Source organism: Myotis yumanensis, unplaced genomic scaffold, assembly GCF_028538775.1.
Source record: "Myotis yumanensis isolate MYYU_CA2020_CCGP unplaced genomic scaffold, mMyoYum1.0.hap1 SCAF_17, whole genome shotgun sequence".
Lineage (NCBI taxonomy): Eukaryota > Metazoa > Chordata > Mammalia > Chiroptera > Vespertilionidae > Myotis > Myotis yumanensis.
Genome location: NW_027223768.1, coordinates 19882117 through 19898304, shown reverse-complemented (window position 1 = coordinate 19898304; position 16188 = coordinate 19882117). Strand labels below are relative to the sequence as shown.

Sequence of the window (16188 nt, the reverse complement as noted above, 5' to 3'; positions counted from 1 at the left end):
GCAGCTACTTAGTTTTTTAGGAGTTAGAATTATGTTAAAATTTAAGGCTACTTAACTGGAGAATCTACTTTATGGTTTTAATCAATTTTATAAGATCATAACTATAGTGACTAGAATGATATAGTGGTAGTCATAGTTGCAACAACTGTAAAGAAATTGGTATTTTAATTATAAAGAAATGGGTATTTTAATAAGAATAACTGCCACGTATTTTTTGAGTGTCTATAATATGCCTGTTCCTTTTTGGTTAGATACTTTACTATGTTTTCTTTGAGTTTTTATAAAAATTCTATAAAGAACCTAAGATTATTTATTTTATAGTTAAAGAAATTGAGTCTCTAAGGAGGTTAAGAAATACTATGACAGACCCCAAATGCAGGTCCAGGTCTCCCTGTCTTAAATTCATTGCAGTTTCTACTGTTACATGGTATAACTAAAATAGTACAGAAACCTTGAAACAGCTTTGCTCAGAGTATTCTGGAGGAATTGTGCAAATAGCACTAGTAACTAGATATTCACAGTTCCATGCTCAGAGGCCCTCTTCAAGACAGAGTCTTTTTCCCATCAGATGTGCCTTGCAAGCACATGGTTCTCCAGCTTTATTCAGGAGATTATCCAAAAGCCTAGAGTTACTGTCCTGTGAAGGAAACTAGGTGTCTGGAGGTAATATTTGAGTGCTGTGTGGTAAGGGAAATTAAGTTGATTAGGTTCTTGATGAGAAGGGAGAAGGCTTTGGAAAGCATTGGGAATGAAGGAAGGGTGGTGAATGTATGGAATGTTTTTGTGTATCTCAGTCCTCCTTCCCTTGTACATGTTTTTTACAACCTTTTCTCCCTGAGTAAAGATCCCTTTCAGTTTGTATGTTGTGTGTCTTTTTAATGGTTCTCAAATCCTGTTTATTTTCCATAACTTGTTTGAATGCATTAAAGTGTATTTAAATGAGAATCTGATGCAGTCAGGAAGTTGGTATAGAAAAGACTGGATAGCAAAAGGCTTCTTAGTAATGAAGCACACCAAAATGGGACCTGCAGGTACCAACCGTGTGGACAAATGAAAAATGCCTTTGTCTGCAAATTGCAGTGATCCTACATAAACATGGAGGTCTCTGTCTGGCTTAGCACAGCTGGCTAAGTTTGATCGTTCCCCTCCATACAAGCTGAGAAACCTGCACTCCAGGTACTGCTCTCTTTGCCATTTGTTAATATCTGCTGATTACATGTACTGGGTTTTAAAAATTTTTTATTGAACTTATTGGGGTGACATTGGTAATATATATATCTCAGGTGTACAATTCTATAATACTAGAGGCTCGGTGCATGAAATTTGTGCACTGGGGGTTGGGGGGGGGGGGGTGTCCCTCAGCCTGGCCTGCGCCCTCACACAGTTCAGGACCCCTCACTCCTTACCACTCGGCTCGCTGCTCTTCGCGCTGCTGTGGAGGCGGGAGAGGCTCCCACCACCACCACTGCGCTCGCCAGCCATGAGCCCAGTTTCTAGTTGAGCGGCATTCCCCCTGTGGGAGTGCACTGACCACCAGGGGGCAGCTCCTGCATTGAACTTCTGGTCAGTGCGCATCATAGTGACCAGTTGTTCCACCGTAACAGTCGCCTAGGCTTTTATTATATAGATGGAATTACCTGACAGTCAATGTGCCCCCCTGAGGGCCCGGATTGTGAGAGGGCGCAGGCCAGGCCGAGGGACCCCACTGGTGCACAATCAGGGCCAGCCAGGGAGGGAACGTGGGAGGGCTCCAGGGTATGTCTGGCCTGTCTTGCTCAGTCCCAATCAGCCAGACCCCAGCTGGTTGGAGCATCTGCCCCCTGGTGGTCAGTGCATATCATAGCAAGCAGTTGAACAGCCTTAGCATATCATTAGCATATTACACTTTGGTTGAACGGATGACCAGACACTTAGCATATTAGGCTTTTATTATATAGGCTGTCATCTGTGTCATATTATGAGTTTACCACCCAAAGTCAAGTCTCCTTCCTGTTACCATTTATCCCCCCCTTTATCCTCTTCTTCCTTCCCCGACAGTATACTGGATTATTAACTCGTTAAGTGCCATGTCAGTCATCGGTGACTGACACTATACTTTTCGTTTGGACCTCATCGGTCTCCGGCCGCCAGCATATCGATGAAATCGGATATTGTGGGCTAAAAAGAAAGGAAGACAAAACAGGCTTGGCGCTTAACATGTTAATAGACCACCAAGTAAGGTTACCTCTGCATCCATCTTAACTGGATTATGAGTAATCTTATGGTTTTTGAAAATAGAGATTGTTTGTTTCAGTAAACTAAAGACAAAAAGTGGAATGAAAATAGAAATATTATTTTTCTGAGGGACCACATTGGTTTAGTCCAGGGTTATAAGTAAAAGTCAAACAGTAGTTTAGATGTGAAGGAACTCCTCAGAGTTGGCTTTCATTAAGTTTTTCTCATTAAGAATTGATTTGTCATTAAGAAAGTATGTTTTCCAAAATATAATTTATGTATTCTTATACTTGTACCCAAATTTCCAAAATGACCACTTCCAGGAGGAAAAGTTGGCTGTTAATTATTAACTTCTTAGTACTAAATTTAAAATTTAGTTTTTCATGGAGTATGTTCTGCTGTAGGTGTGGGACGGAGAGGGAGTGGCAATGGCATTTCTAATGCACTGACATGTTACATACAGCACCAGGGTGTGCTAATAAGCAAGCCACAGCTGGGAATTTATTTATAACTGATTGTGTGAGAATCCTGTTTGTGGTTTTGAAAACCCTATATCTTTTACTCTGAGCAGTTATTACATCAGACAGTTGTTGAATAACTAGTCTTATTTCTCTAGGCTCTTTAGAAGCCCTTAGTCTATTTTAGTCTTCATTTTAATGAACCATTTAAAAATTTTCTACATACTTGTATTATTTTTGCTCTGTTTCTTTGTATGATGAATTCAAATCTAGATTCAAGACCCTTCACTAAAATGACCTCCAGCTAAAAATTATGAACACAGGGGAACAGACTGCTTTATGACTGAACCTATCTCAACATATGTGTCTAATATACTGGAGAGGTGTTGTCACTGCTCATTACCACTTTCTAGAACAGTGGTTCTCAACCGTGGCTGCACGTTAGAATCACCTTGGAATCTTTTTAAAATCCTGATTTCTGGGCCCCATCATCTGGAAATTCTGTTACTTTGTTACTAATGTTGTGGCCTCATCCCATAACAAAGAAACAGAATTTCTGGAGGATGAGGCCCAGAAAAGATTCCCAGGTGATTTCAATGTGCAGCCAAGGTTGAGAACCACTGTTCTAGAATGTCTCAACCAAGTCCAAGAAATGTCCCTGGTTCTTTTTATTTTTTGTCAACTCTTTTTTTAAGTTAATTAATAATTTTTATTGTTACATGTAGTAAACATTGTCCCTGTGTTTTTAAATCCTTTTCAATGCCCCTGTCTTTTTGAGTCTACTTGTTGCCATGTTCTTCAATGTAACTACATGTGTCTTCATCCTTTCTTGCAATGTTATATCCCTTACAATTTTCTTCTGCACAAAATTCAGTACATGTAGTAGATGACAGTAGGCTTCTACTCAAACCAGATATATGGAGATAGGAATCAAGTGACCCCTTGATAACAAATCAAAGCTGATGATCTTAATTAAAGGTGGGCTTCTTTGAATGTAAAGGCAAGTGAGTATTTTTGTACACTGTACCAACACCTTAAGTTACACATCTTTCTTTGCTGTTTGAAGCTCAGACTTTGATCCTCATTGTATAAATTTTAAATCCCATTAGAAGATGGATGTTTAATATCTCTTTACTGTTACTAGTATATTTAAAAATTGGATGGAACTGTAACTACTTCTGTGGCCAAGGATATGTTAAAATCAGGGACAATCAGATATGTAATGGCATAACTGTACTAGTTTTTATGATTGGTGCCTGTGTCTGTGAAATATTTTTAATATCCACCCCTAAAAGAAGCTTATGGTATGTATTCCCTAATTGCGAACACAAGTTCCTTTGGATACCTAATAAAACGATTATGTCTTAACAGAAAAATTTTAAGTTGGGTGCAGGGAGGAAATAGGACAATCTATGCTACTTTGCTGTACAAATTCAAGCTGCCCTACAGATACCCTGAACTTACATCTCTGTGTCCTATGATCTGCTTGGATTCCTCTGTGCTCTATTTGGATTCTCCTTTTTTGCTATGTGGTTCAGAAATTGCCTCCAAGCAGAAAGCCAGGGCAGTTATAGGACTCACCTCATTTGTTTCCCTTCTCATAAGAATCACAGTCTTGCGCTGCTTGTTGTCCAATATTGTCTTACATATTTTAATTTTTTTTTTAGCTGATAAGAGAGCACATTTGTTCTAGTTATTCTGCCATGGCCAGAAATGGGAGTTATTTGGGATTTCTTTTAACATATTTAAATCTATAATAAAATTAGTTCACATTTAAAATCAATTATATCTATATCTAGGAATAAGTCCTCTAATTGCAAAGTAGTGAATAATTGTTATTTCTCAACTTGCTTAAGATTTTAATATATTAGCTATGATGGCACTTTTATAGGCAAGCTAGCATTGTATCAGTGTGAGTATAGTATTACTCACTTTATAAGCAAGGTGGTTTTTGTGCATGTGTCTTCTATTTTTATAAAACATTTGCTGTTAATTTTTCCATTATCTTACCTTAATCTCTTTATATTAAGAAGAAAATATTAGGTGCAATATTAGCATAACCTTGAGGAGAGTTCATAACAAAAATGTCAGTTTCCAAGAAAGAGGGAGAAAATGAGAATTATTGGCTAGGGTGTTTATTTCACTTAGCAAGTGAAAACAACTCATTAAGCAAGAACTTATTTACATTTGGGCTCTAGCAGACTATAGCTGCAGCTAAGAGCTACTAGTCATTCAAAATGCAAACAAAAATCACTTGAAACCTACAGTAATAACCTTATACTTACCACTTTCATACCTCTATGCTTAAGTAAAATACCAGGTTTTATTGTATTGTATTGTATTGTATTGTATTGGTTTTATGGCCAACTTTTAGCAACCTTTTGTTTTTTTGTGGAATATATTGGGTTGACATTGGTTAATAAAATTACATAGGATTCAGGGATACAATTTTATAATGCATCATCTGTATATTGTATTGTGTTTTCACCACCCAATTCAAGTCTCCTTCCTTCACCATTTATAATAACCTGGTTTTATTTTTCTGTTGCATGCAAAAATTAATTTATCGTCAACCAATACCTGGTTATCTGAAAGACAGTTTTATCCTAAATCTCTTTTTTATAAGTTCATGGTTTTTTCAGGAAGGGGGTATACTGAGATGTAAACTTTTTTTTTTTCATTGTTTGTTAATATGAACAGTTTTGAGTGTTTCTAAGAATTCTTAGGACAACACTCTGTCACCTATATGTTAGTCCCAAAAGACAGTTCCAACTGGGCCCTTACTTCCTGTGTTACCTTATTTGTAAATGAGATATTTATCTGTCTCCACAGGAAAATATGTTTAGTGTTAACCCTCTGGTAGCATCTGATATGGCATCACTTGTTAATGCCACAATAGTTCTGAGGTTACAAAAGACATTGTTTGTTCCTGTTGGATAGTTATCAGATGTCTTCCTACTTAGGTGTAGTATAGTAATTATACAGACTTCAGACTCCCCTTATGTATTATTTAATTGAGCCTAACCTTTCATACTGTATGATAATATACTACACTTTTCCAAGGTTTTCTTCTACTGAGCATTAGAAGTTTGAATTATGTAATTTATAATCTCTAAAACTGGTAGAGAGGGTGCACCTTCATCTCTACCAGGTTGCACTGCCTTCCTTCTTTGTATTAAATGGTGACTAGAGCCTGGTTGGTGTGGCTCAGTGGTTGAGCATCAACCTATGAACCAGTAGGTCACGTTTCAATTCCCAGTCAGGGCACAAGCCAGAGTTTTGGGCTCGATCCCCAGTAGGGGTCATGAAAAAGACAGCTGATCAATGTTTTTCTCTCTCTCTCTCTCTCTCTCTCTCTCTCTCATCATTGAAGTTTCTATCTGCCCCTCACTGAAATCATTTTTTTTTAAGGGGACTAGAATTAAAATGGCAGAAAGAGATAGGGCTTTGGTCATAAAATTTTCACCATCCTATCATTGTATGTTCCCACATCAGAGCGAGCAGCTTTGGGTGACTGCAGTGTCTGATGGTGGCCGGGGCTTTCTTGGAGACTGGAGTCTTTGCTCAAACAGAAACTAGATCAGTCAGTGCTATTTGTGGCTTCATATCTGGAAGGTGTTCACAGAAGGATCATGTCTGGGTCCAAAGTGGATATTGAAAGTAATTCTAATAGTGAAAACTGTATTACCCATGTTACTATTTTCAAGTTTACATTTGCTGATTTAAGGGAAAACCTCACCTAGGGAAATACTGGGTGAGGGGAGGAAAAAGTTTTCTTTAACCTTCTTAGCATCCCTGACCAGGTCTGAAAATTAAATGTCAGTGACTTATTAACAGAAGAAGAGCTTTATTTAAGCTTTATGTGACACAGGAACCTTCACAAGGAAATAAAGACCCAAAGAAACAAGCCTGAGTAATTGGTGCTAAGTTTGAGGAAGAGGGGCAGTGTAGAAATGTGGTAGGTTACAGAGCATGGAGGAAACAGCAAGTCCTGTTTGTTTGGATTCTTTTTGGCATCCCTTTGTCTTTGGAGATAAAGGTGTTGTTTTCTTCTGTGTATAGGGTGGGCACTTCTCACATGAGGACTTTATGGGTTGGCGGGGGGGGGGGGGGGGGGGGAGGGTGCCATATTTTGAGAGGGTTTTTTTGGTCCCCAACCCCCCTATCAGGAGTTCCCATGTCCACCCCAGCAAAAACATGTCTTTTATTCCTTCTTGATATAATTAGGACCATGGATTTTATCGCCACCAACTACAACCAAAGAATGTTCTGATACTATAATTTTGAGGGGTTGTGGAAAAAATTAATTCCTATCACACCAGTAGCAAAAACATGAGCATTTTCCAAAAGTTACTTTACTAGGAATCAAAGGGAAGTAAAAAAATAGAAACGTACAAGTTTATAGAGCACAGATGCCCGACTTTTGCAGATATAGATCAAGAGTTTTCTTTCTTGTCTTCATCACTTTGTCATGAAGCCTGTAGGATATACAAGCAGACCCTATTCTTCATTGAGGCTTGACTACATTACCTGTTTTTCATAGCTGTTGTTTGGACTTGGTCGTTCCATCAGCCATGTGGCCTCTATGGTATTTTGAGTCTGTCTACCTCCTTTTAGCTGCCTACTCTGAAAAGCAAAAAGACTTTATACACTTCCAAGCTCCAGACTCTTCGTTTCCAACAGGAGACATGTCCCAACTCTTCTTACTTAATGAGTTTCCTTAAGTAAATGGACAGTCTTGTCCATTTTGTTCCTACTCTTCCTACTTGCCAGAGAAATGATTTTTTCCTAAAGTTTAGAATATAAAAAATACATTACCACATACATTCTATTTCAAGTAATCACCAAAGTTATTAAAAATGCATATACTGATAGAATAATTAAAAAGAAAGACAGCCTTCCTTTTCCCAGATGAATATTCACACTTGTTTGTTTTCCTAATACTGAATAGCTGTCCATATTCCTAATACTGAATAGCTGTCCATGTTCTTGTATGACAAGACTCTACTGTAGCATTTACATCAATTACTGGTATTTTATGGGAGAAAATGAATGAAGGGGGAGTTTTCTATGGAGAGGATTATGCTCTTTGTTTTTCTCAAGTTTTATTGATGTTTTCTTCCAGTCATTGTTTCTTTTAGCTTTCCTTCTAGTAGTAATCTATTCTTTTATTTTTCTTTACATTTGAAAGTTTCCTACTCTGCTTCCAACTTTATTATTTTTATTAAAACTTAATTCTCAAAATAAGGAATTTTGTGTTTAAAATTTGTAGTTAAAATCATGTTAAAGTTGGTTTCCCGCTTTAGATTCTATTAGTTTCTTGGGGTAAAGGGAAGAAAGAAGAACGAAGAGGAACCTATTCTCTTGGACTGCCCTCCAGAAAATCCTCTATACTTTAAAAGTTCTTATTCTTTTCTAGGAGTCCAATGTGCTGATTGCTGCTAACAGTCAGGGTACAATTAAGGTAAGCTATTTATTTTATACATCTCCATTTTAAATTCAGTTTCATTTTTAGACTGTAATGGAATATAACTATAACATGGAAATACAGAGTTGTACTAGCCTTAGAGGTATTTCCAAATCATGGGTCTATGTCTACTTGGAAATGGTTTTGATTGAAGGGGAAAAGAATAAGTAGCTTGCAACTATGGAAAAGATGATAGTACTTGTTATAGGTTATATGAATGCTCAGTGGATTGATGAGTGGTCAGAATGAAAAACAGGCAATGGCTGTTAAGCATTTGCTGTGGGCCAAATGCTGTTCAGCTTTTCTATGCCAGTCCAAAGACCCTCAGGGCATTCCAAGATAGAGCTGGAGATGCTTAGACATTCACCAGATTTAAAAATATCTTACTCTTCTTCATGTCCTCTTCCCTGACAAGTGGGTTTTACTTCAGTTGCCAAGGAAAGAAAAGGTATTTTAGTGTTCTGTTGAAAATTGATCGATCATTGTGATCTTGCCATTAGTTTGATCCAAAACTTAAATGTCTCTGGGCACACAAGTTTCAGTGTCAAATTCATGCATAGTTTTCCACCTACTTTTCTTTGTAGTTAGGAGCTTACGGAAATAAAAATTGTATCTAATTATACCATTGGATATTTAGCACTTGGGGCACAGTACATTGGACAAATAAATGGAATCTCTGATTTAAGTGGTTCTCTGTAGTCTCGCAGTCTCCCTTTCTCTTATTCTCATGACAAGCCATTTATTGAAAAAGCTGCACCTTATCCTTCTGTGAGTTTGGCCTTTGAGGCAATTAGAATTGCTAAAGTAGCTACAGAAGCTCAAAGTTACATATGCACTTATAGAATCTTAGTGCTAAATCTAAGATTTTGTTCAATAGCATTCACCTCTTATGTTAAGTAGCCTGCTTGCTAACCATAAAGACAAAAACCATTATGGAAGCACAGGTATAAGTCAAGCCTTAGCACTAACAGGAGGGGGAATAGTTGCTCCTTTAATTCTTTGCCACCTAGAATTGCACCCTCCATTTTACATTCTTTTTGACAGTGGCTTGTAATTTTTCTCATGTTCTATGTTCTTTCTTAGCCATTTCTTCTATTCTTTTTATAGCTGATTATTGCTTCTTGTCATTTTTAATTTTAGCAATATCTCACTTTTCTTGTATGACAAGACTCTACTGTAATAACTAGCAAAATATTTTGACACCAGATGATAAACTAGAAAATATGTGAAATAATAGGCAAAGGCAAAATATTAGGTCCTGTATACCTTGATACTGCAAACTCTTTATCAGTGGGAGAAATAAATAGCTTAAAATCCTAAACAGCAATACTTAAACTTTTCTTAAGAATATGGAAAGACACCAAAAGTAGTTTACAGTTGTGTCCACTTTTGATTACAATAATTAATAAATAAAAATACAAGAATAAACATAGAGTTTATTCTTGTATTATTATTTATTAATTTAGTATTATTTTCAAAAGTGGATACAACTATGAACCTACTCTTGCCACACCCTGTATATGTTCCAAAAATGTTATATCCATGCTATGCATCAGCCAGTTTCTTTCTAGTTAACTCTGGAGATAACTAATGTCAGAGCATTGATCCAACTGTTGAATTAAAAGCAAGAAAGGATTAATGACTAATTCCTTCAAATTCTTTGGCATTTTAGCCGTGAGCGAAAGTTTTCCTGAATTAGTTCACCATTTACAATATAGTAAAGATGCATTAAACTCTTTATATGTTCTTAAACTTTTTATTAAACTGATCCTTTTCTCCCCCTAATTAGGTGCTGGAGTTGGTATGAAAGGTTTACTCAAGTTAGTTTGTATGTGGTCCTGCTGAAGTATATCTGCAGCCAACAGTGAAAGAAGATAGAGACTATCACGACAAGTCTCTCCCCGACATCATTATGGGTTTTGAATTTGTTTTGAGTATTTTTTTCTTTTACTTTTTCCCCTCCTTTATGCCCTTTGGGACATTGGGAATGCCCAGTGAACTCTGCACCATCAATGTAACTCTGTGGACTTTGCTGCTGTTGATGGTGTAGTTATCTAATTTTTGTGATAGGGAAACAAATTCTTTTAAATAAAAGTAAATAACAAAAAGTAATAAAAGTTTATTGAGCCATGGTTGAGCTGGGAAAGTTTGTGTCAGTTGTAGTAAGAGACAGTAATCTCCTCAAGACAGCACACATGAGCGGTAGAATAATGTACCAGTGAGTAGTTTTTAAGGCCCATATTTCCCCTCCTCTTTGAAATTATGCATGTCAACGTAAATATAAAAGTATGTGGGTTCCTTTCAGTGAATTTAATGTTTACAGTAGGTGGAAATATTAATAACTTTACCATACAAATTCCTTTCTTCATTCTCAGACCAGATTTCTCTCGTCAGCAAGTACTATACTCCTCAGTCCCTCTACTTCTGACCAAAGATCTAAAATTTTGACTCGTTAAGACCACATTCACACAGAAAGGGAATGTCAATCTGTGACATATCTCTGCCTTTGAAGTGTCACACATACTAGTATATGTCATAAGCTCTAAATGCAGGCAAACCAACTTATTTCACACAATCATAGCTATTAGTACCATCCTTGGCAGAATGTATACTTAGTTCAACCCTTGCACTTTCTTTAAAGAGCCAGACAGTAAATATTTTCAGCTTTGCAGGTCAGAAGGTTTGTGTCACTATGCAGCTCTGTCTTGTAGCAGGAAAGCAGCCACAGACAGTATGTAAACAAGTGGGCATAACAGTGAAATGGGTGGAGGGTTGGATTTGGCCCACAGACAATGGCTTGCCAGTCCCTGGCATATAGGTAAAGAATTGGAAGCTCTGTTACCAAAATTTCTAAGCCATGTAATCTCTTAAACTGTCTAGTTACTTTTCTAAATAGTTTTCAGTTTGTAGAAGGAAAGAAGTTAGTAGAATAGCAGGTCAAGCAAAAGTAATGTAAAGCCTTCTGTTTGAGCTACTTTAAAAATGTGTATGCTTTTTAGAAAAAGATATAAACAAAATTAACTCCATATATTTTTGAAAATAGACACTTGGAGAAACTTGGTGTGAATAACTATATGAATGATAATACGTTTTGTAACATCCTCCAATAGAGTCTGGAAAAATAAATGTGCTATTCTCAAACACATTAATATTCTGCGGCAAAAAAAAAAAACAACTTTCACCTAACATGGGATTAATAAAGGCTAAAATTAGTCTTGCATCAATTCAGATCAGTTTTTTTTTTTAATCCTTAACCCAAGGATATGTTTTTATTTTTAAGAGAGAGAGAGAGAAAACAACATTATTATTGCCTCCCACACGAGCCCCAATCACAGATCAAACCCACAATCTAGGTATGTGCTCTGACTGGGAATCGAACCCACAACCTTTTGGTGTACGGCAGAATGCCCCAATGAACGGAGCCACCCAGCCAGGGCCAGAATAGTTTTTACCCTCCAATGAGTTTACTGCAAACTTAGGTGAAAGTTTTTATTTTCAGCTTCACAGTTATCTCTTACTAACTTCTGGGAGTTGATAAACTTTTGGACTCAATTCTGAGAGAAAAGGTCACTGTCATTCAAAAGTTATGCCTGTCATCAGTCAGAACAGTGTTAGTTGACCTTTGTTTCTAAGACTAACGAACGACATTTTGCAGAGGTATAAAAGGAATATTCAAGTGTAGGTTCTTCTCTTGGAGAACTTCACGTAGGCAGATGGGTCCAGAAAAATCATCAAAACAGGAAGCAGAGAGTTCATGTCTCTGAATGTGCTAAAATAGAAGCAGATTGTTGTGGCATTTTATGTGATCTGATTTTTAATAATATTTTATTTTGGGGGGTGGTCATGTTAATTTTCATGTGTTTGGAATGATGTAATAAGGTACTTTAGTTATCAAAGGGACTGAATTTTTTTAATGAATTATTTTAAGGCAATGCTTTATTTAAATTTATGTTTTAACTTCTTGTAAATAGTAAGAAACAATTTTTAAATTTGTGGTATTTTTTTGTAGGATGTCAACATCAAACTATTACTATTTCTTGGAAAAATAACATCAGTTAAATAAAGCTTAAAGATAATGTACATTCTAACACCCCAAAAAAACCACTTTAATTCAAGAAGAATTTGGGTTTTATCTTTCAGTCTAATCTCTATTTCAGCAGATTTGTAGAGGGTTTCTTAGACACAACATGTGCATTTGAAACATTAAAGATTGAAGAACTTTGTAAAGTTCTTATAACAAGATGGAGTTACTGGACATCAAAAAATTTATGGGACTGAGCCACAGCTTCAGAAAGATGAGCATGGCTGGCATTAATAAACAAGGAAGAGACACGTATGGGGTGAGTTTGAGGAAGTAGAGGAGCCCACTAGATATGTGGAGCCTTTTAGGGTATGGTTGAGAATTTGAATTTTGTTATAAAAGCAGTGCCAAGGAAGGGTTAAGTGGAACAACATGATCTCATTTATTGTGAGTGGATGGATGGAGCAAGAGTACAAGTAGGAAGGTGATCAGTCAAGAGTTAATGGTGACTTCAACAAAGATGATAGCATGCTCTAACCTAAAAACGGTTTCAGCTTAATAGTTTACCACAGCATTAGTTCCTATATCTGAGAGAGTCTTGATTAATTTTTTTTTTAAATATATTTTATTCATTTCTTACAGAGAGGAAGGGAGAGGGACAGAGAGCCAGAAACATCGATGAGAGAGAAACATCGATCAGCTGCCTACTGCACAACTCCCACTGGGGATGTGTCCGCAACCAAGGTACATGCCCTTGACCGGAGTCGAACCCAGGACCCTTCAGTCCGCAGGCCGACGCTCTATCCACTGAGCCAAACCGGTTTTGGCAAATTTTTATAGTCATTTTCTCATAAGTCCTGACAATGAAGAATACAACTCAGCAAATTTATTTCTTCAGTGGTTATGCAATTCCGAACTAGCACTAAGTCACTTGGGAAACTCATGACCAAAATGTCTGTGTGCTATTTTAGGGACACCACTTCTCTAAGGTAAGCAGTGCTAGAAACTACCCAGTCTTTTGTTCTAAACAATCTGATAATTTCATTGCTTTTAATGTAGTTATGCAAATATAACTGGGATTAATGATCAGGAAATAGGCTTACTTAGAAGTGAGACATGAGGAAGTGTTAACTTAGATCCTGATTACATGACCGGTTCACACAATAGTAGCACCTTGTAGTTCCTCCCAAGGCAGTTATTTACCAGCTTCTGTGTGCTTCTGGTTAATATGTTAGGCATTCCTAGACTAAAGAGAAAACCATAATGATCATTCTAGAAATATTTGTTGAGCTCCTGCTTTGTGCAAGTGAGGCACTATGTACTGCATACAAAATAAATAAGATATGATCAAAAAGCTTATTGTCCAGAGGGAAAGATGGATAAGTATATAGTGTATAAACACATAATCAATGTAAATTTTAGATGTATGGTAATGGGAAAAATCATAAACTAGAATGGTAGGAGATAAAGTTCAGTGGGAATAGGGGTGGTTCCATGAATTTTTTTTCCTTGGAGGAGGTAACCTCTCAGCTGAATCGTGAAAAGCAAGGATACATTCAAGACCAAAGGAAGCAAAGAAGAAGGCATGAGTAGCTCTTACTGACCAAAGGTGGAATAATTTGAGCAACAAATAAATGATATAAATGATTGAATGAATAAATAAATGGAAAGAAGAGAGAAATTTTTCATGGAACATAATTGCCACTTCTAAATATGGGCTGTGCGTAGTGGTTTCCTTCCACAAAGTCCAGTAAGGAAGAAAAGAAAAAAGTGAGAAACCTGACAAATATTGCCAGAGCCAGTTGATCAGTGTCATCATGAAAAGTTGTAAGTCATGGTGATGCTAGTATATACTCTTGCTATAAGGTACTGAAAATGGCACTTCAACTTTGGGATCTTCCCAAAATTAATAACCCAATCTAAATTTTAAAAAAAATCAGATGAATTCCTACTGAGGGGCTTCCTACTAACTAGCTGACCAGCTGTCCTCAACACTGTCAAGGTCATCAAAACAAGGGAAGTGAGAAACTGTCACAGCCACCAGGAGCCTAAGGTGACATGACTGAATGTAATGTAATGTCCTGGATGGGTCCTGAAACAGAAAAGGACATTGCATGAAAACTAAGGAAATCTGAATAAAGTACTGGACTCAAGTTGATATAATGTATTAGTATTGATTCATTAATTGTAACAAATGTACCATACCAATATCAGATGTTAATAATAGGGGAAATGGGGTGTAGTATGTATGGGAACTCTTGATTTCTTTGCAATTTTTCTATAAATCTAAAAAAAAATTTTTTTTGTCAAAAAAAAAGTTATGAGGATAGCTTCAACATATACCAAACAAAGTGCAAGCCAGTAGTGCGAGTTTAAGCTGGAGAAGTACATGGAATAAATCAGCGATCTGTTTCAGCTATCCCTACAAAGAAAGGTAAACATGGAGTTTAGGGGAGGTTTACAGTCTCCACTTTGTCACTAACAAATTGTTTAATTTTGCAAGATAGTAAACCCCTGTACTCTATTTATTCCTAAGTTCTAATGACTGAGAATGATACTCTCATCTTAATAAATAAGGTTATACTATATAGAGTCCTTAGTTATCTTGTGTTAGTCACTCAGATATGTGAGTGCCTGCAATTATTTGTTTCTTTTTATTTGAGATCATTACAGCTCAATATGAGAATCAAGAAATCTGTTCATTTGCATATCATTTTAATTTGTTCTTTGTGAATCATTTGCCCTTTATCAGTTTCAGAAGCAAACTCCCTAGTGCCCAAGTTCTGAAGGAGATCTTGGCTTGGAAGTGGGTAAGGACTCATGAATTCTAAGTTGAAGTTTCCAAAGATGATAACAGCCTAGGTTCACCAACTACTGTGTAGAGTATTTGCAGTGTCTCTGCAGATGATTTTATGGGTTTTCCTATATGACCTGTGTTTGCCCTCTGTTAGTGCTAGTCTGTGATTGGTGGTTTAGGAGCCTTTTGGAAGAACCACATTAAGAAATAGTCTTAAGGATTTTTCAGAGAAAAAAAAACAAGGCAAACATAAATAATGACATACTTCTAGACTCAAAATTTAAAGATTCATCTTTAATTTTATACACCTGAAAGAATGCCTTATCTCAGAAATGTTTTTGTGAGTGAGCTTCAGTGGAGTAGCAGCCTAGTAATAACTCAGTTCAGTCCCGTGGTTGGAATCCTCAGCTCGTGGCCTCTAATGGATATGGGCTATTCTCAAAAGGAATGAATTCAAGTCCTATTCATGCACCAAAATTGGAGTGCCTGTTACAAGGTGGTCTAGTCTAGGCTGGGGGTCAGGTGACTTATAAAGAGCCATGTAATACTTTAGGCTTTGTGGGCCATACAATCTCTGTCACAACTACTCAACTCTGCCTTATACCATGTGAAAAGAGCCCCAGCCAAATGTAAACAAATGAGTGTGGCTGGGTTCCAGTGAGACTTTTTGAATGGACACTGAAATCTCATTTAATTGTGTCACAATATTTTTTAAAATTATTGTTCAAGCATTAAAAAATGTAAAAAACCTTCATTGGTGATGAGCCATAGAAAAGTTTGGTTGGATTGGGCTTGCAGGCCATGATTTGCCAACCTCTGTTCTAGGTGCTCACCATGTGGCAGTGGCAGGAGCAAAAGAAAAGCCATGAAAAAATCCCATCTCTCCAGAGCTTGCTTTCGGTAACTCAAGTATTTTTGCAGCAATGGTGTGTTCTCTCTCTCTCTCTCTCTCTCTCTCTCTCTCTCTCTCTTAATTTTTTTCTTTATTGATTAAGGTATTACATATGTATCCTTATCACCCCATTGCCCCCCACCCCCACCCCATTACTCATGCGCTCACCCCCCTGGTGTCTGTGTCCATTGATTAGGCTTTTATGCATGCACACAAGTCCTTTGGTTGATCTCTTCTCCTCCCCCCACCCTCCTCCTACCTTCCCTCTGAGGTTCGATGCTTATCTGTCTCTGGATTTGTTTTTGTTCATCAGTTTATGTTGTTCATTATTTTCCATAA

General features: G+C 37.0%; 1 protein-coding gene and 1 non-coding gene across 4 annotated transcripts in view; both read left to right on the top strand.

Moving 5' to 3' along the window:
• The window catches only part of COP1 (COP1 E3 ubiquitin ligase), a 103228-nt gene extending 92957 nt beyond the window's left edge, over window positions 1-10271 (top strand). For all 3 annotated transcript variants that reach the window (XM_070397500.1, XM_070397499.1, XM_070397501.1), the window contains exons 19-20: window positions 8092-8136; window positions 9929-10271. In XM_070397500.1, coding sequence (XP_070253601.1) covers window positions 8092-8136; window positions 9929-9946 — 63 coding nt within the window. In that variant the 3' untranslated portion in view covers window positions 9947-10271. The remainder of the gene's footprint in view (window positions 1-8091; window positions 8137-9928) is intronic.
• On the top strand, window positions 1018-1156 carry LOC138996504 (small Cajal body-specific RNA 3). The gene has a single exon (XR_011468791.1). It is a non-coding gene; the product is annotated as a small Cajal body-specific RNA 3 (non-coding RNA).
• Window positions 10272-16188: the final 5917 nt, after the last annotated feature.